This window comes from Monodon monoceros, unplaced genomic scaffold (assembly GCF_005190385.1).
Source record: "Monodon monoceros isolate NGI ecotype Baffin Bay Population unplaced genomic scaffold, NGI_Narwhal_1 Super_Scaffold_18, whole genome shotgun sequence".
In the NCBI taxonomy this organism is placed as follows: Eukaryota; Metazoa; Chordata; class Mammalia; order Artiodactyla; family Monodontidae; genus Monodon; species Monodon monoceros.
Genome location: NW_021703774.1, coordinates 92387646 through 92411306, shown reverse-complemented (window position 1 = coordinate 92411306; position 23661 = coordinate 92387646). Strand labels below are relative to the sequence as shown.

The 23661-nt window shown below is 37.4% G+C and overlaps 1 protein-coding gene across 3 annotated transcripts in view; it reads right to left on the bottom strand.

Annotated features, from left to right (window-relative positions):
- The window catches only part of DPH5 (diphthamide biosynthesis 5), a 56699-nt gene that overhangs the window by 22803 nt on the left and 10235 nt on the right, over nt 1-23661 (bottom strand). Inside the window, exons 1-3 of one of the 3 annotated variants that reach the window (XM_029230742.1) lie at nt 13964-14005; nt 13503-13660; nt 6033-6157 (exon numbers count right to left, since the gene is read on the bottom strand). In XM_029230742.1, the coding sequence (XP_029086575.1) occupies nt 6033-6157; nt 13503-13637 (260 nt within the window). In that variant the 5' untranslated portion in view covers nt 13638-13660; nt 13964-14005. Of the gene's footprint in view, nt 1-6032; nt 6158-13502; nt 13661-13885; nt 14006-23661 lie in introns of those variants that run through there. The other 2 variants (XM_029230741.1, XM_029230743.1) reach the window with 2 other exon arrangements.

Here is a 23661-nt window from a genome sequence, read left to right as displayed (position 1 = left end):
ACTCCAAGCCCTACTGGGGAAAGCAACATTAGCATGTTTGAGAAACTACATACAAACAAGCAGAACCTGTCAACTGGTCAATGCATACCAAGTAGGAAGATCAAGGGCTTTCACCCCACAAGGCAGTCAGAAACAGATTAAAGAATGCCCACCAGGGAAGTCTGTTTTAAATCACACACATAAAATACAAACTACTATAAAAATAATCCTTAATTTGATTTAAAGTAAGCTTTTAAAAAATAATATAAATGCCAGTTATAAGTTTTTAATATCACTTTCAACAGAATTTCACTATTTAACACTAAGCTAAGGGAAAACTGAATTAGTTAGTTGGTGAGTTATTTAAATAGATGAGCAGAAAGAAAAAACTGGTTTAAAATTATTCTCTTTTTATCACAAGTTCATTTAAAATGACCAGATGTGGTTGGTGTACTATGAAGATTTAATGACCTGGCAAAGTGGTTTGATTTTGTGAAACTGATATAAATGTGATTAAATTAGCCTTTCAGATTTCTGCTATGAAAAACTGTGATAAAATTGGTATTTTATCATCACAATTACCTAGATTATATTGCTTCAATAAAAAAAAAGAACTGTACGAACCATGGGCTTAACACCCTTATACTGGGCATTCCTCCAGGTCCATGGCTCATGAAAATGTTTCATTGTAGTGACTGGGAAAGTGTGTGCGTGCGTGTGCACGCGTGTGCACTGCCGTGTGTAAAGACAAATTTATTACTATTTCTGGGCATGTGGCTCTATCTAATATCATATATACTTATATACACACACATATAGTTCTAGATAGAGCCACATGCCCAGAAATAGTAAATGTTTCTTAATATACTTGGAATTGCTCTGAAGGCAATTTCAAAAGAGGAGATTCAAGAATGTTGTGATCGGGCTTCCCTGGTGGCGCAGTGGTTGAGAATCTGCCTGCTAATGCAGGGGACACGGGTTCGAGCCCTGGTCTGGGAGGATCCCACATGCCGTGGAGCAACTGGGCCCGTGGGCCACAACTGCTGAGCCTGCGCGTCTGGAGCCTGTGCTCCGCAACAAGAGAGGCTGCGATAGTGAGAGGCCCGCACACTGCGATGAAGAGTGGCCCCCGCTTGCCACAACTAGAGAAAACCCTCGCACAGAAATAAAGACACAACACAGCCAAAAATAAATAAATAAACAAATGTGGGGTTTAAAAAAAAGAGAATATTATTAAAAAAAAAATGTTGTGATCAATGGAATTAATAAAATGAAATTCATAAAGGTGACAATTTGAATGTATAAGGCCTAGTATGTCTATTTTAAATTTTATTTTATAATAACATTAATTTGCAGAATGGAAGCAATTAAATGATCCACGTTAAGGCACATAGGAGACAGGTGAATAAAGGTATATTTGTGTGTGTGTATGTGTGTGCATGTACCATGAACATATTACAGAGCATATTAAAATGGCAAATGGAATAAAAACAGAACCATCTTTAGAAAGAATTTGTTTTTTTGTTTTTTAATTTATTTATTTTTGGCTGTGTTGGGTCTTCGTTGTTGCATGGGCTTTCTCTAGTTGCAGTGAGTCAGGGCTACTCTTTGCTGCAGTGCATGGGCTCTCATTGCGGTGGCTTCTCTTGTTGTGGAGCACAGGCTCTAGGCACATGGGTTTCAGTAGTTGCAGCATGCGGGCTCAACAGTTGTGGTGCATGGGCTTAGTTGCTCCGCAGCATGTGGGATCTTCCCGGACCAGGGATCGAACCCGTGATCCCTGCATTGGCAGGCAGATTCTTAACCACTGTACCACCAGGGAAGTCCAGAAGGAATCTGTTTAATGATGACCCTGTTCAACTGCTCTTTATGGGGACAGAAAGCTTAAGACTGTCATCTCTCACATGACTGAGTCAGGTCTACGGATGCAGAACATTTTTAGAGTCATTTACATTATTTATGTGATTAACTTCCACATTCCTTTTAATAACCTAGATTAAAAGGGCAAAGATGAGAACTACACCAACTGACTGAACTTACTTTCAATTACCTTCTCCATGAATTTAAGATTGCTGGAGATAGACGGTGCTGATGGATGCACAACAATGTGAATGTTCTTAATGCCACTGAACTGTACACTCAAAAATGGTTAAAATAATAAATTTTTAAATATTTTAAAAATATTAGAAAATTTTTAAAAATTAGAGAAAAGAATTTAAGATTGAGTAAACAGTTTTCCCTTCTTTTTGAAATTTTTATTCAAATAAGTAGAAAGGGGCTTAAAGTTAAACAAAGTACATTTTTTTGGTCATATATATACATGGAAGAATTTCAGTGCCTTGTTGCATTCTGTATTCCCTTCCTGGTTTATCCATTTAATTAATTCAAATTCTAATTCTTCAAGGCCCAATTAAAATTTACACCTTCCTTACCACCCTGTCTCCAGCTACTATATCCCAACAGTAATCCAGTGGATAAATGAAAAATAACTACAGTTACAGTAAATATTACATAAATCCAAATATAAGGTTATATATGATTAGTCACTGACATAGGGAAAATTAACTGGCTAGAAGTTTAAAAAAAAAAAAAAGCACTTACTCCTGAATAAAATAAGGGAAGATTCATGGAAGAGGTGGCATCTAAGCTGGGTCTTAAAGAATCTACTATTTCACTAAATAAAAACTAGGAAGAACAGTCTGTTTAAGGAAAAAGCACGAGCAAAGACATGGAGAACGAATACTGCAAAACATTTACAAAATGGCAAAGTTATACAATTTGGCTCTACCATAGTCAAAAAGAAGAGTAGCCAAAGGAAGAAGTAGATAAACTGTTAAAAGATTTAAGGCCACGAAGTCACTGAAGGATTCTGAGCAGCATCACAGCACTTTCTCTGGGCCTCAGTTTTTTCATTTACATTGAAGTTTCCCTTCCACCCCAACCGCCCCCCAATCCTACCCCACAATCTTACCTCACAATCTTCAACTATTAAACCAGACCTTGCTCAAGCACCAACTCCTCCATAAAATAAAGCCTTTAAGTTTACACACACTTTTCTATCCTCATCTTCTACTTAACCTTTCAGCAGTACATCAAAGCTGACCACTCTTTCTTTTCTAAAACATTCTCTTTTCTTGGCTTCTGTGACAGCACACTCTATCGGTTTTCCTCCTCCTCTGCTCTTGAGAGACCATGAAATGCCAGTTTCCTAGGGATTGATCATCCTAGGTCTTCTGTTCTTGCTCTTGTTCCTTCCTAATGTGATTCCATCCACTACTCAGGTTTTAAATACCATCTAGATACTGATGACTTCAAAAGTCATATAACCAGGATAAATCCTCCCTTGAGCTCCAGTAGCAGATATCAAACTGTCTATATGACATCCAAAACTTAAAACATTTCCAGAACCAATTCTTGTTTCTCCCAGCCCTTTTTCCTGCTGGCTTTCATCATTTCAAAAAATGGCATAATCAACTACTCAGTTACTAAAGCCAGAATCATTGAAGACTTACTTCTTTCCTTTTCCTCATCTACTATATACATCCGAGCATTTTTCCTTCTAAATTTTTCCCAGTTTGTCTTTTTCTCTCTTCTACCAGAGCCACCCTTGCCTCCCTAAAACCCATTCACCCAAGCATTTAGAGTGATCTTTTAAGAATGTCAATGAGATTGTGATTATTTGCTGCTTATAATCCTCTAAAAGTTTACCACTGTACTTCAAACAAAATCCCTACTCCCTCCAAAGCCTTACATGTCTGGATCCCACCTATCTATTTAACTCCTTCTCAGGTCCCTTTTTCCTTCACTCATTGAGCTCCAACCACTCTGGCCTTTCAGTTACTTGAATACATTCTTGCTGTTCCCTCTGCTTAGAATGTTCTTCCCTTCTGCTTTTCCTTTTACTTTTTAGATACCTGCTTGAATATCACCTCCACATGAAGGATTTTCCATATGACCCTGCATAAATAAGTCTGTTCCTGTTAGTCTCTATTTTTTTTCCTTTACAGATTTATTGATTTTTTTAATTTATTATTTTTTCTTCAACTAATGTCAGTCTCCCTTACTAAACTGTAAACCCCATGAGTTATCATCTAATATATATCCAGCACATAGGAATGCCTGTCATAAGATAGCCTGTCATAAGATAGGTGCTCAAAAGATATTTGCTGAATGGATGTCAGTCCAAATACACCTGGTCCTCCTTCGTCATGACCTCAGGCAAAATATTAACAATTCTTTCAATTAATATTTAATTGATATCTACTATAAGCTCAGTATTGTGAAGGAAGCTAGGGAGATAAAAATGTGAAGGGGAGCCTACAAATCTAAAGAGTAAATATACAAATAAAAAAATACTTTGTGAGGTAATATATGAAAACTAACATCAGCAGTTAGGAAGAGATATAACTTCTGGTTGGGTTAATTAGGAACTATATCACAGAGAATGTGATGTTTGAGTTGGGCTTTGAAAAATGAGTAGGTTTCTGACAGTCAGAAACAGGGCAAAGGGCATTACAGATGAGGAAAACAGTTTGAACAAATGCATGATGGTGAGAAAGCATGACGATCAGGGAAGGGCAAACTGGTTGGCGTGAGCGTGGGTTTCAGTACAAGACTGGCAGGACACCAGTAGAAGAGCAGGCTAGACAGTATTTTTCATGTCTGGCCAATGATGGAGGTAATAATAGTCTAATTTTGAGCCCGGGTGAGATTTTAAAATTGTGGATCTACAAACATGAATTTGATCACAGCATAGGTAATGAGTTAAGAATCTACACCTGGACCAGGTAAAAGGCTACTATATTAAATTAGTATAATGAGAGCTTGGATTAGGTAGAATAGTGGCTGCCACAGAGGAAAGGAATGAAAGGATATGAAAAACATGGTAAAACAAAAGTCAACAGCAGCGCTTCTCAAACTGTGTGAAAGGCCAATATTTTTTGAATTCTAACTTGTCATGGAACATTAGTTTTGTAAAATGCAAAAAAAATAACTATTCGAAAAATAAAATATAAAATAATACAAAATACAAGCTCCAAAGTTTTATTATTAGTTTCAGCAGAGATAAAATTATTTTGTAAAATTGCTATAAAAGTTTCTAAATGCCTACTTTCAATTTCTGTAGTTATCTCATCATGGACTGGTAAGTTTGTGGGCTGGCAATAGCCTGCAAATCTCACTTCAAGTAGCATGGGTTTACTGGACTTCATCAGTGACTGGATACCATTTGCAACTAAGTATCATAATGATACATAATCTCTGGCACCTCATATTGATATAAATTACTTTCTTTTTGACAGACACATGCACATGTAACTAACATGCACAAAACAATTACATGCACATGTAATTGTTTTGAAAAATATCCTTGGTGGTGGGTTCACAGTGATTTAATTGTCCTTATGTTCCTTAAACCTGTGACATAAATCCTGGGTCACCAGCTGGAGAAAAAGAACTGTTCTGTTTGGCTTGACATTAGAGATTGATGATGCTTGACTAGACAAGTATAAGCCCATCTTTTTAGTAATGGGGAAGAACAGAGCTCCCAGTGGATATAAGAAATTGAAATCTGAGGCTTGATAAACGATAAATTCAAGGCAAGTAAAGTGACAACAGTATTGCTAAATAGTAGATGATTAAAAAAGAAAAAAAAAGCCGAGGACAAAGCAAGCAGAAGATACTTGCACTTACCTGCAAAATAAATGGCAGGTACAACTCTTGATAATGTAATATACTTATTTAATAATGATATACTAGTTTAGGTTATTTGATGCCCCAAGTGACTTTCTAAAAAAATAGCTGAAGCAACGATATAAACTTTAGAGTTGACACTTGATAATCAATGTAAGTGATACATGATGACATCCTTCCCAAATAAATTTTCTTCATTAATCTCAAAGATAATGAAAGTTTAAACTACAAAATTTTAGACAGAGCCTAGTTAAACAGTCCCCTATCAGGACCTGGAAGATAAAGTTTTAAATGTAATAAAAGAATTCTTAATGATTAAAAAAGTAAATAAATTAAAACTCAAAATATCTCCTTTGACTTACCCAAATGGATCACCAACTACAAGGAATGCGACATCACTGATATCAGCATCCTTTAAAATATTATTTGCTTCCTGTTCCACTTCTTCTCTATCAGCGAGAATCAATTTTCTTCCATAAAACTCTTCCTATAGATTTAAGTCCAATATAAAAATGAGACACAGGTGACCATTTCAACACACACACACACACACACACACACACACACACACACACACACCCCTCTCTCACACACACAAAACAGTCTTTGTCTGGGGCCTGTGCAAATCTTGGCAACCATCCAAACAGATCATTGACTACAACTCTTCAATGAGCTAGCCCTCTGTATCATGTTGCAATTAAACTCTGTCTTTGGGGCTATCTTAATATCCCAAGAGGAGGTAGACCTCCTAACACCTCAGGCTCTTTGCATTTTAAATTAACCTCTAAATTTGGGTCTAATAGACCAGGCCAAACATTGTAGGATGAATAGAGAACATGTATGCATAAGCCTGACTTCAGAAACACAGTACTGCAGAATAAATATATTAAACAATAATTATACACATACATGGTAGCTGGGTTTGATTAAATTTTCCTTGGGAAATCTATGAGACCTTGACTAAAAAAGAAGATAATTTCAATGAGAAACAGTAGAAAATTAAGATTTAGTTGTTTACAGAACCAGCAAACATTCCTGCATAATTGCAGGAAAGACTAATTTAAAACTGTATTTCCTAGTTCCTGCTAAAAAAGGCAGAGTTGCAGGAGCAAGAAAAGAATTCTAAATATATAAGAATTCTCCAAACAAACTGCTTTGTGAACGAATCCGCAGAAGTTCAACTCTAAAGCACAAACCCAGGAGGGTGACCTTAACTGGAATGGCAGCATGGAAGTAAGAGTGTGCTAGTTGTCATGGGGTAGTGGTTACAACCTATTATGCAAGATCATGAATCTTATAACTGATTTCCTGTGGAGTAATATATCGAATATGACTCAAATATAGTAAAAGTGGATGCACAGATAAATAATACTATTTCTTACATGCTGAGAAGTTTATTTTTGTCATAAGGATTATATCATATGTCAAAAGTTATAAGGATTGCTGTAATGGAAGAGTATCTGCTACTCAGTAATATTTGTCAAGCAAATGAGTAAATGAACAAATGATTAAGCATTTGCAGATAAAGGCTACAGTTCCAACTGCGATAATTACTTCCTAATACTTAAGTAGAATCTGTTCCTCAAATGTGAAAAAAGATTCTTTCCTTTTCTCTGAATATCTTCTTAGAGATAACGTTCCAGAAGTTCCCAATGACGATGTTTTCAGAGATGAAAATGTTTTATTTTCACTTGTACCACATATTTTTTCTTAATCCTTCATTTTTATACATCTTACTTTTATTTTGTAAGCCCAATAAACTTAACAGTTGTAGAGGGGACTTCCCTGGTGGTGCAGTGGTTAAGAATCCACCTGCCAATGCAGGGGACACGGGTTCGATCCCTGGTCAGGGAAGATCCCACATGCTGTGGAGCAACTAAGCCCATGCGCCACAACTACTGAGCCTGTGCTCTAGAGCCTGCAAGCCACAACTACTGAGACCATGTGCCACAACTACTGAAGCCTGTGCACCTAGAGACTGTGCTCTGCAACGAGAAGCCACCGCAATGAGAAGCCCGCACAATGCAACCAAGAGTAGCCCCCGCTCACCACAAGTAGAGAAAGCCCGTGTGCAGCAACAAAGACCCAATGCAGCCAAAAAACAAAACAAAACAAACAAAAAACAGCTGCGGAACATTTATATTCACATATGTAAGAGAACACACATATGATTATTGAAAACTGAAGGAAACAATGTTCTTTTCTGAACTTCTAACATTTCTTAAAAATCAAGGAGTCACATGTTACTAGGTTAATGCTGGCAGTAATCCTATCCAATATTTTATAAATGACTTAACAACAGAAAATCCACTCTCTCCTCAAGACTTTTATCATGATCACTTCATATTTATCACTTACCCTAACCAAGAAATATTTCATTATCTAATTGAAACAACAGATTATTTATTTTTTTAAAACATCCTCCTTAAAGAGAAACACACATTAACACCTCAATATAATCAAAGGTTGATCCTCTTTAAAAAGAATGTTTAAAAAAAGGAAGAGATTGCTAAAGCAGAAATAGACTGGTACTACACTATTTTTATCTTAACCACTTATTTATGTATTCGTTCAACCACTCATTTGAAAAATATTTCTGTGTACGACCTCCATGCCAAGCTCTATGCATGATGTTGGGAAACAGTGTGAATGAGACACACATGACCTCTGCCCTATGGAGCATAATGTCTAGCAGGGAATTAACTACCACATTATATGTGCTATAGGAACATCAAAGCTAGTCAGGGTCAGGAAAGGAAAATTTAAAAAACAAGCAGCACCGTTTAACAAATGATTTTAAATTTATACTATATATTATCCAATGATTGATTAGACAGTTTTCGTATCTCAGCCCTAATCTTCTCCATTCGTGAAAATGAAGGTAAAACTCAAAATTAGTTCTTAGTTTTCCATTGGTGGGTTTTGTATATAGGGAAGAAAGTAAAAACTAACAGCTAAAATTACTTTTGGGTATTTCTGGAAGGATACACAAGAAATTAGTAATGATTGCCTCCAGAAGGAATAACTGGGATAGAAATCTTTTGATGTATATATAGCTTTTAGTATCTTTGAGTTTCAAACTATTTAACATATTACCTAGTCAAAAAGAAGAAGAGTAAAGGCTCAAAGTAGCATATGGAAACAAATGCAAGAAAAAAATCTTAAAAAGAAAACAAAAACACTAACATTTAAAGTAGGAATGGAAAAATAAGGAGCTTACAAAGGGGACCGAGAAAAATGCAAAAGCAGGAATAAAACCAATAGAGAGCCATGTCTTGAAAGTCGGTTTCAAGGAATAGTCAACTATGTCAAAAGAAGTAAAACAGACAAAAATTCAAAACTATCCTCTGGAGTTCTCAGGTACTAAATAATTGTTCAATAAACAGAGAAGTATTTCAGAGAAATGGAATTCAGCTTGTAGGAGTCTTGAGACATAAGGGGACGTGGGGGGACAAGAGAAGTATACTGCTTTTTCAAAAAGCTTTGGAAAAAGGAGAGAGAAACAGAATAATAACTATGGGGAAAAGAGGTTTAAAAAAGGAGAGTTTTCGGAATGGACAATACACTTGATCCTTGAAGAATGCAGGGGTTAGGGGTGCCGACCCTTCACAAAGTCAAAAATCTGAGTATAACCTATAGTCAGCCCTCCATATTCGTGATTCCTCCATAACCGTGGATTCAACCAACCTCGAATCAAGTAGCACAGTAGTATTTACTATGGAAAAAAAAAACCAAATATAAGTGGATCTGTGCAGTTCAAACTCAAGTTGTTCAAAGGTCAACTGTATTTGACCCTTGAGAGGACAAAAGGATATTAATATAGATCGAACATAAAGAAGAAAGAATAATTGACAGGAGTAAGGTTCCAAAGGAACGGAGAGAAGACGTTTGAAAGAAAACCCATCTAGATGGCATTAGACTTGAACAGGAAGAGAACCTCATCTTACAAGTCATTTTCTAAGACTGGAGGGAGGACAGATTCAGATTTAGGGTAAGGATAAATAGGAAGCTAATAAAGGTCATAGCTGATGGCCTCATTTTTCTCAATGCAAAGTTCTTTACTGTTCTCTCCTATCCCTCCAATCTCAATCCACAGCAGTTAGATAGGAGGACAAGGAAACAGAGTTGGCTGGTATACCGAGGTGAAGTATGTTAGGAAGAAAGGAGAAGGAACAATGATAAATATAATTAACACTGCCGTACTCTACGTATGAAAGTTGTTAAGAGGGTAAATCCGAAGAGTTCTCATCACAAGGAAAACAATTCTTTTTCTTTTACTTTGTACCTATGTGACATGATGAATGTTAACTAAAGTTATTGTAATCATTTCATGATGTGAGAAAGTCAAATCATTATGTCACTTATACACTTTAAACTTTTACAGTGCTGTATACCAATTATATCTCAATAAAACTGGAAGGAAAAAAAGAGGGAAAAGATACACCAGAGGAAAATGAAAGTTATTTTGGTGTTGCCCAAGAACAAGTTATAGCAAATATTTGTTTTTCTCCTCCCTGCTTTTGCTCACTATTATTTTTTCTTCAGCAAGGAATGTTCTTTCTCTTCCCCTTACCAAATCTTATCTATAGTAATAACTGTCTCTTGCTCTTTCCCTTATCAAATATCATCTATAATAACAATATCTGTAATAATACATTTACAATGGGCTTACTCTGTGGTCAGGCACTCTTCTAAGAACTTGTGCATATGAATTCATTTAATCTTTACCACAATTTATGACATAGGCACTATCTTTATTCCTGTTTTACAGATATGAAAGAGAGCAAAGAATTTAAATGACTGCCCAAGGACACAGAACATTAGTTGACTGCAGGACTTCACAGAACTGCAAATGGGGCATAGACAAGCAGAGATGAATGATCTCTGCTTTATGCAGGGTAGCTAGGGCCCCAAAGTTAGTCCTCGCAGGCCATGAGCAGCTTCCTCCATTTATCCTGAAGAGCTATACAAATATTATCATTTTGTATTTGGACCATGATTTAAACAAAAGAAACAAAACAAAAATAAAACAATTGAGATGTGTCGTTTGAAAACATAGCTCAAATTCCATCTGTTCCATAGTATTCCCTGACCAGCACAGCCTGAAGTGACCTTCTCTCTTACATGTACCTCAATTGTAATTAATACCTAGTAGCTATCTGAGATAGCTTCTACTACTTAATTGGTGAAAAAGTGTTGGCTTAAATAAAATAATCAAGTTCTTGTCAGAAATATAATTTTATAGTTTCTCTCTTCCACTACTGTCATGAATTGTTATTTACATCTTCCAGTATTATTTAAGTTTTCCTGGGTAAACACAGATGAATCATGACCCACTTGAGAATGAAGATCATAGCTTATATCTCGTTGTATAACGTATATAGGTGCGTTATATCAAATCGGCACATAAGATAATAATTTAGCCACAGAAAGTGCCTAAAGAAATCCAAACTGTATATACCAAAACTAAAAGTCTTTCCTGGATTCACTGTCTCTAGTTTAATTAACTTCTGAATAATAGGGAATATATAAACGATACTACCCATCTGGCAATTTGAAAATAATAGCTTTCAATGTAAGAACAGATAAATTCTAGATTTCTTTAGCAACATCCATGTGGCCCTTTTTTAAAAAAATTATTTTGTGTAATTAGTGATAAAAGGAAGCATATATTCATTGCAGAAAACAGAATTTTCCCATCTTTTTTTCACTGTATAATAACTATCTAGAGTTATTGAGACCAGATTGTACGAGCACATCTTAACAACTTTTTTAAGTAATTTGTTTAAAAAAGAAAGAAAAGGTAGAAATTAAAGGAAGAAAGTGGCTGAAGATAAAGTGGTTCTCAAATTTTACTGGGCAATATAAGGCATGATTGTATTTATTTATACCTTACTTTATTCCAGAAAGGATTCATTTAAGCTGGCTGATGTATGGAAAGTTGTTCAGGGAAGAACATGAATTGAAGACCCAGAGGGGCTCACGGAGAGCAGATCAGTGGAATTTTGTGACGGGGGGGATCCAGGATCGACCACTTTACTTGAATTCTAACTTCTCTGTAGGTGTTCTGTGACGTTATATTTTGTGAAGCTATTATCTATCCCTAAGAGTACAGAGACACAGTATGGTCAAAAGTGGTGGATCTCAGCTGAGGACTGCTTTGGCCCATATTCTGGCTCTATCATTCACTATCTGTATGGCCCTGGACAAGTTTCTCTGTGCCTCTAAAACTGCGAACAGTAATTAAAGAGTAATAATCCTGTTCTACATGTTAAGTGTTTAAAACAGTGCATAATAAGTGTTCTAAAAATATTAGCACTTTTTATTGTTGAGAAATAGAATTCTAGTACCTTAACAAAGTACATATAATTTACCTGTGAGGTTGAGCTCAGCCCCAGATCTTGACCCTGTATGTAGTAACTCTACAAATATGTTTTTGGAAAAAAAAAAAAATACCTAAAAAAAATCATAGCAACCAAAATTAACATTTAGCTAACACTTAAATTTGCAAAGCACTTTCAAATACATCATCTTAATAAATGATATAATCTTAACAGCCTTCCAACTGATTATTATCTCCATTTGACAAATGAAGAAACTGAGGTTTAGACACATTTGGAAATGCATCTGTTAACAACTCATGTTTTCTGAACACTTTTGTGCCAGACGCTATGCTAAAATCCTATAAGGTAGGCATTTTTGTCCTCTTTTTACAAAGTAAGAAACTATAGTTAAAGGGCTTGTCCAAGGTCACATGTTAACATGTGACAGAGCAAAGACATAAAACCACGCCCAATTCTATAAAACTACTGATTTGTCTATATTCTCTAAAAAGATTTTAAGTTCATTCTAATTGTCCTTTATCACTAATTAGAGAGGAACATTTCTATCATCTTGAGCTTGGATATTCTGGCTCCATCTTAATAAACTGGAGCCAACAAATAAAAGCTGTTCATTAGACACAACTTTTATTTCAATGCATGGCCAATCAAGTAGCAGTCCTTCTTTAAGATTTTAAAGAAACTCTGAGACCTTCAGAATTCTCTGGGCTGTGAATCTGAGAGGCCAGAAGACCTGAAATTCTCTAGGTCACCTTTTTCTCTGGAAGACTTGATAGACCAGACAATCCTAAAATGTTCTCCCTCCTCCTATAACATGTCCATCAATCTTTTCATCTTAATTTACACTGTATTTGAAATTTGACAATGAACCTGAATTTGACCCCTCCTCCAAAATTTACTGAGCCCTTAACCAAAGCCAGGTAAACGTATGATATACTAGCAAATTCTACGGTTACTAAGTTCCAGGCTCACTCAATACATCCAAGTGTATAGGTATAAGCCTTACTGGGAGATGTCTATTCAAAGGTTAGATCTCTCTGGATATGATACAGACAGAAAGGCGATTACCGTTCCCTATGGAAATACTTCAAAGGGGGGAGCTTTTCAGCTTGGTTCCTGAATACATTACCAACTCATTAAGGCTTGTCAGCACCTCATTAGCACTCAACTCAGAAAGGATTTCTTGTCTATCTCATGAAATACGAGATTCTGATAATTATCCCCAGGAGTGTAAAATAACTTTCCTTTTTAATGGAGAAAGCTACACAATTAGATTTGTAAAGTAAGAAAAAGCACCCTTTCATTTTCCAAGTCACTTGGTTAGTGTGCTATTTCCATTCTTGTACTCCTCAGATTCTTAATAATAAGCAGGGCATGTGTTTTAAAGGATTTGAACCAACAGACCTGAAAAATTCGGTTCAGCTTGGTGTAATAAAAATCAGCTGTTAAATATCGTTCTTCCCAGGAGGCTGGAAAGCCTTAAGCACCTACCAGAACTTCCTTCCCTACAGTCAGGACTGAGGTATAGGCTTCCAGATACACTCGACTGCAGCGTCTTAGAACTTCCAGCCCCTTGACTGTGATGTCCTTGGCATCTCCCAGGCCCAAACCGATCATGTAAAGCATTTCAAAGTCCAGGGGGAGGGCGACTGCAGGACGAAATGAATAAGAAAATCAAGTGTCAGCTACATGGAGGATGCCTAAAATCTAGTGATGAACACTTAGACGAAAACCAAAATAGCACGAGGAGGGACGGCATGTCACAAGGAGGGAGGTTTAAGAACCTTACTTCAAGGCTTTTAAATAAGGACTGTACTGTTTATAAACAACCCTACCCACTTTCTCTCTTGTTACACAAACCTAGGATCAATTACCCTTTGAGAGAATCGTAGCTGGGTCACCGTCCTCCCCAAACTCCTATCTGCCGCGGTTTCCCGGAAGAAGTTGCCCACCCGAAGGATTTGCGCGGAGCGAGGATCCACGCAGCAGCCTCACCTACGGTGCCGCAAAGCGCCGGCGCTGCGCTTTGCGGCGCTTTACGACTAGCTGGAAGTGATGGCTCGTTCCGTCAGCTGGCTGGGCGACCTTGTCCCACCGCGACTAAGAATGATACCCAGGCTGCTGGGGCGGAGAGGCGAAAGGTCAGCCGGTCGGAGGGAGTCTGACCAGTGCCCACAGCGTGACCTTTGGGAACGGACGAGGCCTGCCCGCGATCCCCTATGTTTAAGCCCCCAGCCTGGGACCGGCTAAGTGCCGGAGCTCTTCGCCCGCGAGGAGAGCCGGCCGCGAAGTTGGCCCGAGGAGCCCCACGCCCTCCCCCTCTCCTCCTCCGGACGCACTAGGGGGTGGCGGGTGGAAGGGGTTTCCCTAGTCTGCCCCGGGATTGCCGAAGTGCGCACGTTCCCATCCTCGCCTTTTCATTCGGCCGTAGTTTCACCAGCTGCCTCCCTCGTGAGCTGCCAGCTTGGCGAACCCGTTGGTGAGTGTTAGTTCAGATTTCCCAGCGGGGCGGTGATTCCTTGGGCTTGTCCCCAAGACCTCATTCTGGAGTGCCCCAAGGGGCGTGACGGGAATCTGTCTCAGTCATCGTCAGTGTCGGGAAGGCCAGCACCCTCCTGTGCCCCGAGAAGTGACCTTTAAGAATGCTCAGGCATTTCAGACCTCGTCCCAATGCTTCCACAGGGGGAATTCTTAAAGTGGTTGGTTAAATGAAGTTTCAATGTCGAAATGATTTGTTTTGACTGAATATGCTCTTCCTAAGGTCACTAATGACCTCATCCAAGTTCAGAAGACAAGTTCCATTGCTTATCTTAGTAGACAGTGTTGATTATTCAGAGTTTTCCTTGTGCTTCTCTGACAATGCCTTGTGTCTTTTTTGCTCAACTCCACTTCCTTTAGCCTAGGTTTATCTTTTCTCCCCGAATTTCATCCACCTTTTGGCCTTCTCATTGTGTACACTCTTAGTGGTTGGTTCTATCCACTCACATTATATCAATCCATTCCTCAATAAACAAAAATAAACTCAAAATGTCTCATAGATGTAAGTGAAAAACTTGAAACTTCCAAAGGAAAACAGGAGAAAATATTTGTGACCTTACTTAGGCAAAGATTTCTTAGGTGCAACACCAAAAGCATGATGCAGAGAAGATAAAATGAAAAAATTATACTTAAACAAAATAAAAACTATGGTCTTCAGAAAACAGTGAAACCACACACAGGGAGAAAATATTTGCAAAGCATATATCTGGTAGAAGACTTATATTGAGAACATACAAAGAACTCTCAAAACACAATAATAAGAAAACAAATTAATTTTTTAAATGGGGAAATATTATGAGCAGACACATCCCCAGAGAAGTTATATGAATAGCAAATAAACATTTGAAAAGATGCAAAACATCATTAGGGAAATAAAAAATAAAACCACCATGAGCTACTACTACACACCTATTGGAATGGCTAAAATCAAAAACAAAAACAAAATCCTGAATATTCAGTCTCACGATTTCAAATATCTCTATGTTTTGCTGACTCAAATTTCAACCTCCCATTCAGACCTCCTCCTCAGCATCCTGTATTTAACTTCCTTCTGGAAATCACCTAGATAACTGAGAGGCATGTCAAATCCAACACATCCAAAGCTGAATCCATCAGCTTTCAACTTGGCTTTTCCTTCTGTGTTATCTACTTTGATGGGAAGACCTTGTTATCTATTGACTCTTATCCAATCCAGACACCTGGAAATCACCTCACATTTTAATCCGACAATCTGCTGGTCTTTCTCAGTAGAAACCATACCTACCATCACAATCTTGATTCAGGTCCTCATTATGTCACTCCTGCAGCTGGTCACCATGTCTCCCTCACATTCATCCTTCTCTCAGGAGCCAGGGAGATCTAGCTAAGATACAATCTGAAAATGTCACTCCACTTCTAAATCCTTATCAGGCCAAGAGAAAGTCCAGGCTCCTTTATATATCCCACAAGATCATCCATGATATGACAACTGCCTACCTCCATAGCTTCATCTGTCTCCATTACATACCATGAGCTTTTTCTCTAGCAGTACAGTTCTGTGCCCACAACATGCTGCTCTGTGCCTTTAGTCAGGCGGCCACCTCAGCATAGAGTACCCTCTCCCATTTTCTCCTGCCTAAATCACTGCTACCCATTCTTTAAGACTAAACTCAGCAAGCAGTCCCAGAGATCCCCCAGCTAGGTTAGGTATCTCCTTTTTCTTACAGTAACACTCCACACATATACTTACTGGTCAGTTTAAGTGTTTTGTAATTGTGTATCTTCTTTACCAAATTGTAAATTTCATGAAGTCAGGGACTGTATTTTATTTATATTCTCATCCCTAAGCCTTAGCCCAGTGTCTGGCACATGGTAGGTATTCAATAAATCTTTATTAAATAGGTCATTATCCACTACTAGCTGAGCAATTTCTTTGAGATGATGTCTTTTTCTGTCTGTACGAAATACAGGGAGTGATATGCTTTTGATGACTACCAAAAAATCATTGATAGAATTATCAAACATAAAGATGCCTTGCTTATGACACTTTAGAAAGTCATTTATGTTGAAAGGCTTATGACACATATCATATATACTTTATATGCACAAAACATACATACCTAAGCATATAGCTGATTAAATGATATCATATTTAGTATGTAAATTTTCCGATGTACTGGTCATTTTTTAACATGTTTTTGTTTTCTTTGAGTGATTTCAAACAGCTTCATAGGGAAAAGGCATTGCCAAAAAGAATAATTAGTAATCCAAAGGAAGGTATACTTTATCTCCTTTCAGGAAATCTATATTGAAAATGAAGTTATTCTGAGTAGGTAAAGAAATATTGTATTTTTAGATACAGAAGTAATTTCAAGTCTTACTTTTCAAAATTCAGTTAAAGGAACTTACTTTCACTATAGAATTCTTGAACAAACCAACCTTTCTGCCTGCCTTCATTTCTCAATAGCAGTGTGAATTTGGATGACTTTTCTGGAGGTAGTTTGATAAAGGTGTTATGGCAGTCATTTTCCTCCTCAACTCAATATAAGCAGCAAAAACTGGTCTCATCTTTTTTTGCAGAATTATTCTGTGTGATTTGGTTTCTCCCTTGCCATGTAAAACAGGTTTCAAGTATGATTGCATTTTCCCCAACAATTTATCGTTAAAAATTTCAAATATATAGAAAAGTTAACACAATTTTACAGTAAGTGTCCATACAGTGACCTCCTAGGTTCTACAGTTTTAACATTTTGCTGTATTTTTTCAATCATATATTTATCCACCCACTCAGCCATCAACCCATGTTATTATTTTGTTGCATTTCCAAGGGAGTTACAGACATAAGTACACATATGATTGCATTTTGCGTGAAAGATAAACCCCTCATCTAGGTAACAGATTAACAGAACATACATATCTAAGCATATAGCTGATTAAATGATATCATTTCTTCATCTAATTTCAGCAGGGCCTTGAGAATTTTGCTTTAAAACAGTTTCAAATTAGTTTTTAATCAACACTGTAACATTATTTTGATGATAATGAAAGCAAATAGCATATTTATTTCTAATGTCATAGCAAATATGAAATTTCATACGTAGCAGAAGACAGGGGCATGGTTATAGAGAACCATTATTCTAGGGGAAAAAAAGGGGGGGTAAAAGCCTTTTTAGTGTAAAGAATAACAAGGATCATGGGGGGCCTGAAGAGTTTTCTGCTTTCTATTTCTGCTTTCATGTAGGACAATAGCAAATCATCCCTGAGGGTAAACATTCATGCCTTTCCTGAAAGATCTTTAAGATGCTCATTTTTAGTACCTTCACTGTCAGAAATTCTTCTTATAGCTAATCTAAGACCTTCAAGCAGTAGTCATAAAATGTGAAAAAGAGATGCAGATAGTCATAAGAAGTTAATACTGATGGGTTTTCCATTCCATTGTCATAAACACATCATATAGTAGTTTTATATTAAAGTGATAACACACAGTTGAGACACTGCATTACATTATGAACAAATTGTAATTACCTTACATCTGAAAGGACTCATCCATCAATTTTCCTATTTGAGTTCATTGTGTGTCTTCTGAAAAGAAGATATCAGGGCTACTGAGTAAACTCCATCTGACCTTATTGTGAATAGAGAGTATTATTTTACTCTGAAGCTGTTCCCAGAGATTGCCTCTTTGTTAGAGGGAATTTTGATTAATATTCGTAGAGCTTAGAAACCCTGAATTGATTGTCATTATTTTCTAACAATTCACAAATAAGTTATAATTAAAGATAGCATTGCTTCAGAAGACAGAGTTATATTTACTAAGATCAAGAAAAGTTCTGAAGTTACATTATTGTGCATTTGCTTACTCAGGGGGAAAAAAGGTAATTGTTTATTCAGTGATCTTGCTCATCTACACATTTTATATGATGTGATCATGTAAAATACACAATAATATATATTTTTTAAAAAACTCCATATCCATAGTGATTTTCTGTGAAAAATATGGAATTTTTACTGTTATTTTTAACCCTAGCTTAATAGATTGAAAGAGTAACCATGTGGACTGATTGTAAGAAAATCACTTACAACCCTATATTTTTGTGTAAAGTAACTCCCCAAGATGTTTCCTTGTGTGTGTAAACTTTGTTTCTTCATTTCTAACCCATTTTTATACTTGGCAATTCCTTCCTCCAAAGAATATTGCTAAAAAGGTAGAATCAGGGATACATAGTTTCACTCTTTCTACGCTTAAAAAACTACATCCTGCCCTTTTAAAATTTATTTAGGGAAACATATCTCAATTAGCCAAGATTTGGTGGGAGAAGGAGGGTGGTTTCCCCTTCACTCAAAAGCCAAAGTTCTTAAAAGTAGTCTATCAACCCACACACACCCCCTCACTCTACTACTCTTGTATTTCTCTTACCTCACTTCCTGCTATTCTCCCTACCACCACCACCATCCCCTCCACAGATATCTGTGTGGCTCTGGCTCCACTTCCTTGAAGTCTTTGCCCAAAATTTACCTCCTCAGTGAGGCCTAATCTGTATAAAACTGATACTTCCAATCACTTCATCTGCTCTTTCCCCCCAGAGCACATGTTCATCTTCTAACATAACTGTGTAATTTACTTACTTATTACATTTATTGTCCATGTTGTCCTAGAATATAAGCACCACAAGGGCAGGGATTTGTTGTTCCATTTGATTTACTAATGTGAAGGAAATACCTAGAACAGTGTTTGGCACATATGCTCAATAGATGTATGTTGAATGAATGAGTGTATATCTACATATGGTAATATATTATAAATACATTTTTTATTCATAAGGGAAGAACTGTGCAGAGAGAAGTTTGCATAATTATTAAGAACTCAGGTTTTCGTGTCACTCAGACCTTGGTTTAAGTTTAGGTGTTTTCTGTTCAGTAGTGTTACTGAACCAAACTTGGGTCTGCTTACCTGTGCACAATAAAGCCAATCTACTGACAATGAGTTGTGGTGACAGGAAGTGCAGCATTTATTGCAGGGTGCCAAGCAAGGAGAACAGGCAGCTCATGCTCAAAAGACCCAAACTCCCCAATGGCTTTCAAGGAAGGGGTTTAAAGGCACTGTGAGGGAGGGGACTGCAGGGTACATGATCAGCTCATGCATAGTTCTCAGATTTGTTGGCATCAAGGTAAAGTTTCAAGCATCATCAACCTTTGGGTTTCAATGGGTCTAGGGTCTATGTGCATGTGGTCAGCATTTTTACATCTGATGGGGGTCTGCTTCCTCTAAAAACAACTTAGGAATATGTGTCAGGCCTTTATATCTTTTACGGAACTTGGAGTTCGGTGATTCTGCCACGTGGCAGATTTATAGTCTAAACCGTTACCAGTTTCCCAGCCCAATGGCTATTTGTCTCCACATCTTCACATTTCCTAATCATTAACTCTTGAGTCAGCCTTTTGAGACTCAAGGGAGGCCTGGGAAACTAAAGCAAAAGCCTTTTACTTCCAAGGACAGGGACACAGGGGCTTGTATATGGTTTCAGTAGTTCACTCCCTTTCTAAACCTCAGTTTTCTCATCTGTGGAAATAGTGATAATAATACCATCCCTCATAGGATTATTGTGAAGATATATGAAAGAATACATATTAAGGACTTAGCATAGTGTCAGGCAATTAGTAAAGATTCAATCAACACTGGCAGATATGGAGTTTGAAATTAATTTTATAGTAATCTACAGTGTCCATCAGATTATGAGAATCAGCCCTTATCTCCCACCTAGGTTGGTTCTCATTCTTTTCCTCATTCACAATAGTTCTCTGAAATCATCACATAGTTCATTATAGACCAGTCCTCTAGATGGACTATTTTATTGATTCACAAAGGGTCATCTTAAGCAAACATTATTATTATACTCTGAGGTACTTTCTGAGAAAAACTTTGTTTCTATCATTTAATTGAGTTCAGCACTGTAAACTTGATTGGCACCAAATAAATATTGCTTGGCAATATGTTAATACTTAAAATAGAAGATGGCTAGCATGTAGATGGACTTTGTTTCTTAGTATTATAGTAAACAAAATCTACTGATGAGCAGAGAAGATGTTCACTTGGGTTTGAAACAATTTTTAAAAATTTTAGATACTCAACAACAATTAAAAAAGTAATTGTGGTACATTCATACAATACAATACTATACTATACAGCAATGAAAAAAATGAACTACTGTTACATAAAACAACAGGGATGAATCTCAGGATCTCAACATAGATAAGTAAAAGAGTACCTTGGAAATGGGATATAGCTTACATACAGCAAAGTCCACAAAATCTTAAGTGTACAGTTTGATAAGTCTGCTCTGAACATTGTATCTGACTTTTGTTGGACATAAGCACTCATTTCTCTTGGTATATACCCAGGAATTGGAATTGCTAGGTTATAGGATGCATGTGTTTTTACTTTAGTAGTTGGTGCCAAACAGTTTTCCAAAGTGTTTGTACAATTTACATTCTCACCAGCAAGAGACGAGAGTTCCTGTTCCCCCATTTCCTTGCCAATACTTGGTATGGTGAGTCCTTTGAATTTTGGTGAGTGTGTATTGTTATCTCATTGTGGTTTTAGTATGCAGTTCCTTGATAATTAAGATGTTTATCACCTCATATGTATTTTTTTTCTTGAGTCATTCTTTAATTTCTTTATTCTTTAATAGTTTTAAATAAATGTATTTATTTATTTATTTTTGGCTGCATTGGGTCTTCGTTGCTGAGCACAGGCTTTCTCTAGTTGCAGTGAGCAGGGGCTACTCTTCGTTGTGGTGCGCGGGCTTCTCATTGCAGGGGCTTCCCTTGTTGTGGAGCGTGGACTCTAGGTGTGCAGGCTTCAGTAGATGTGGCACACGGGCTCAGTAGTTGTGGCTTGTGGGCTCTAGAGTGCAGGCTCAGTAGTTGTGGCACACGGGCTTAGTTGCTCCATGGCATGTGGGATCTTCCCGGACCAGGAATCAAACCTGTGTCCCCTGCGTTGGCAGGTGTACCACCAGGCAAGTCCCTGTTTCCCTGTTTATTCTTTAATATTAAAACAATATCAATTTTTGTATTGGATGAAAGTGGTTTTTTGTTTGTTTACTATATGATTCCATTTATATAAAATTCTATAAGAGGTAAAAGGTTAGTGGCAGAAAGATCAGTGGTGTGGCCAGGGGCCAAAGATGGGAGAAAGCATTGACTGCAAGAGGCATGAGGGAACTTTTTGAAGTGATGAAAATACTGTATATCTTGATTGTGGTGGTGGTTGTATATTTGTCAAAACTCATTGAATTGTATACTGAAAATTGATCAGTTTTATTGTATGTAAATTATACTTCAGTAAAAAGCTGATTTAAAAACTGAAGTAGGTAAATATAGTTTGCTCATGAAAAAATAGAAAATGTGATCTTGAAAGAGAAAGGAGGAACATTCTATTACAAATCAAAATAGATCCCCTTTATAGTTTATATATTTCACTTTCAGCTTTTAAATAGTCAATTTTCCAGCCTCATCTCTTATGCTGAACATTAGTCTCTAATGATACCAAACCTGGTAAGAAGTCCTCCATGCACACTATATTGTTTATTTCTTTGCTGTCATTGGCTTATACTGAACACTTGCCTGGAACAGCTTCCTCTCTTGTCCTCCCCTGAGACTCCCACTTCCTCTCTCCCTCACCTGGCTAACTCCTACCTACCCTTGAAGACTCAGTGTGGAATTCACCTTGGATGAAAGTATTTTTAAAGACAGTATTAATTGAAAACATTTCTAAGCAAGTTTATTTATTTTTAAAGATAAACACTGTCATTTTTTTAATCTCCTTGCTATACTTAAACAAGCAATATTTTTTCTAGCTCATTGAGGTATAGTTGACATATAACATTGTGTAAATTTGTGTACAATAAATTTACTTGTTGTTTTAAAGCATAAGTATTTATTTCCCCCATCACAATGTTATTTAAGTGGTGAATCTGTACCTGTAAGTAAGTAAACCAATTATAAACTAAGATACTTTTTTTCAGTGAGAATATGTGTGCACCAATGACTGTGTGTGCCTAAATATAATTATTCCCAGAGAGAATACCTGTGGTCAGGATGCCCATTCACTCTGGCTCTGTTGCCAGTCACTATGTGAATTTGGACTGTTTTTTTTTTTTTTTTTTTGCGGTACGTGGGCCTCTCACTGTTGTGGCCTCTTCCGCTGTGGAGCACAGGCTCCGGACGCGCAGACTCAGTGGCCATGGCCCACAGGCCCAGCCGCTCCGCGGCATGTGGGATCCTCCCGGACCGGGGCACGAACCCGTGTCCCCTGCATCAGCAGGTGGACTCTCAACCACTGCGCCACCAGGGAAGCCCTGGACTGGTTTTGCTCTCAGTGAAATTGATGTTTTTAGCTAGATGATTTCTAAGACACACTCCAGGATTCAGAAACTTCCTTCTGTAGAATAAGCAGGTTAGAATGGAAAGAATACTAGACCAGGGATCAACCTGGGCTCTGCACCTGTGGGCCTTTGCTTCATTTCATGGTTCTAAACCCCAGTAAGTTTCTTTGTCATCGTACTCTTTTCCTACCTTCCCTCCTTCAACAGATTCTGATATAAAACAGTGAGCAATGCAGTAATTCCTTAAGCCTGGAAATTAGCATAACCAGAATATAAATTTTTTAAAAACCGTATAAGTTGTTATTAAATGTGTACACTAATAAACTGTGTAGACATTGAGTTATTCAGATTCAGTAATACGGTCACTTATGATACTTAGAGTGTTTTTTTTTCCTATGATAAATCTAGAAACTTTTTAAACAAAAATTAAACCCCTGGGGCTTCCCTGGTGGCGCAGTGGTTGGGAGTCCGCCTGCCGATGCAGGGGACACGGGTTCGTGCCCCGGTCTGGGAAGATCCCACATGCCACGGAGCGGCTGGGCCTGTGAGCCATGGCCGCTGAGCCTGTGCGTCCGGACCCTGTGCTCCGCAACTGGAGAGGCCACGGCAGTGAGAGGCCCGCGTACCGCAAAATAAACAAAAAGAAAAAAAAACAAAATTAAACCCCTGTCTATATCAAGTTGCAGAATTTCCACAAAATTAATTTTCTTGGAATAGATTTGGTTTGCATTTTCTGGATCCTAGGC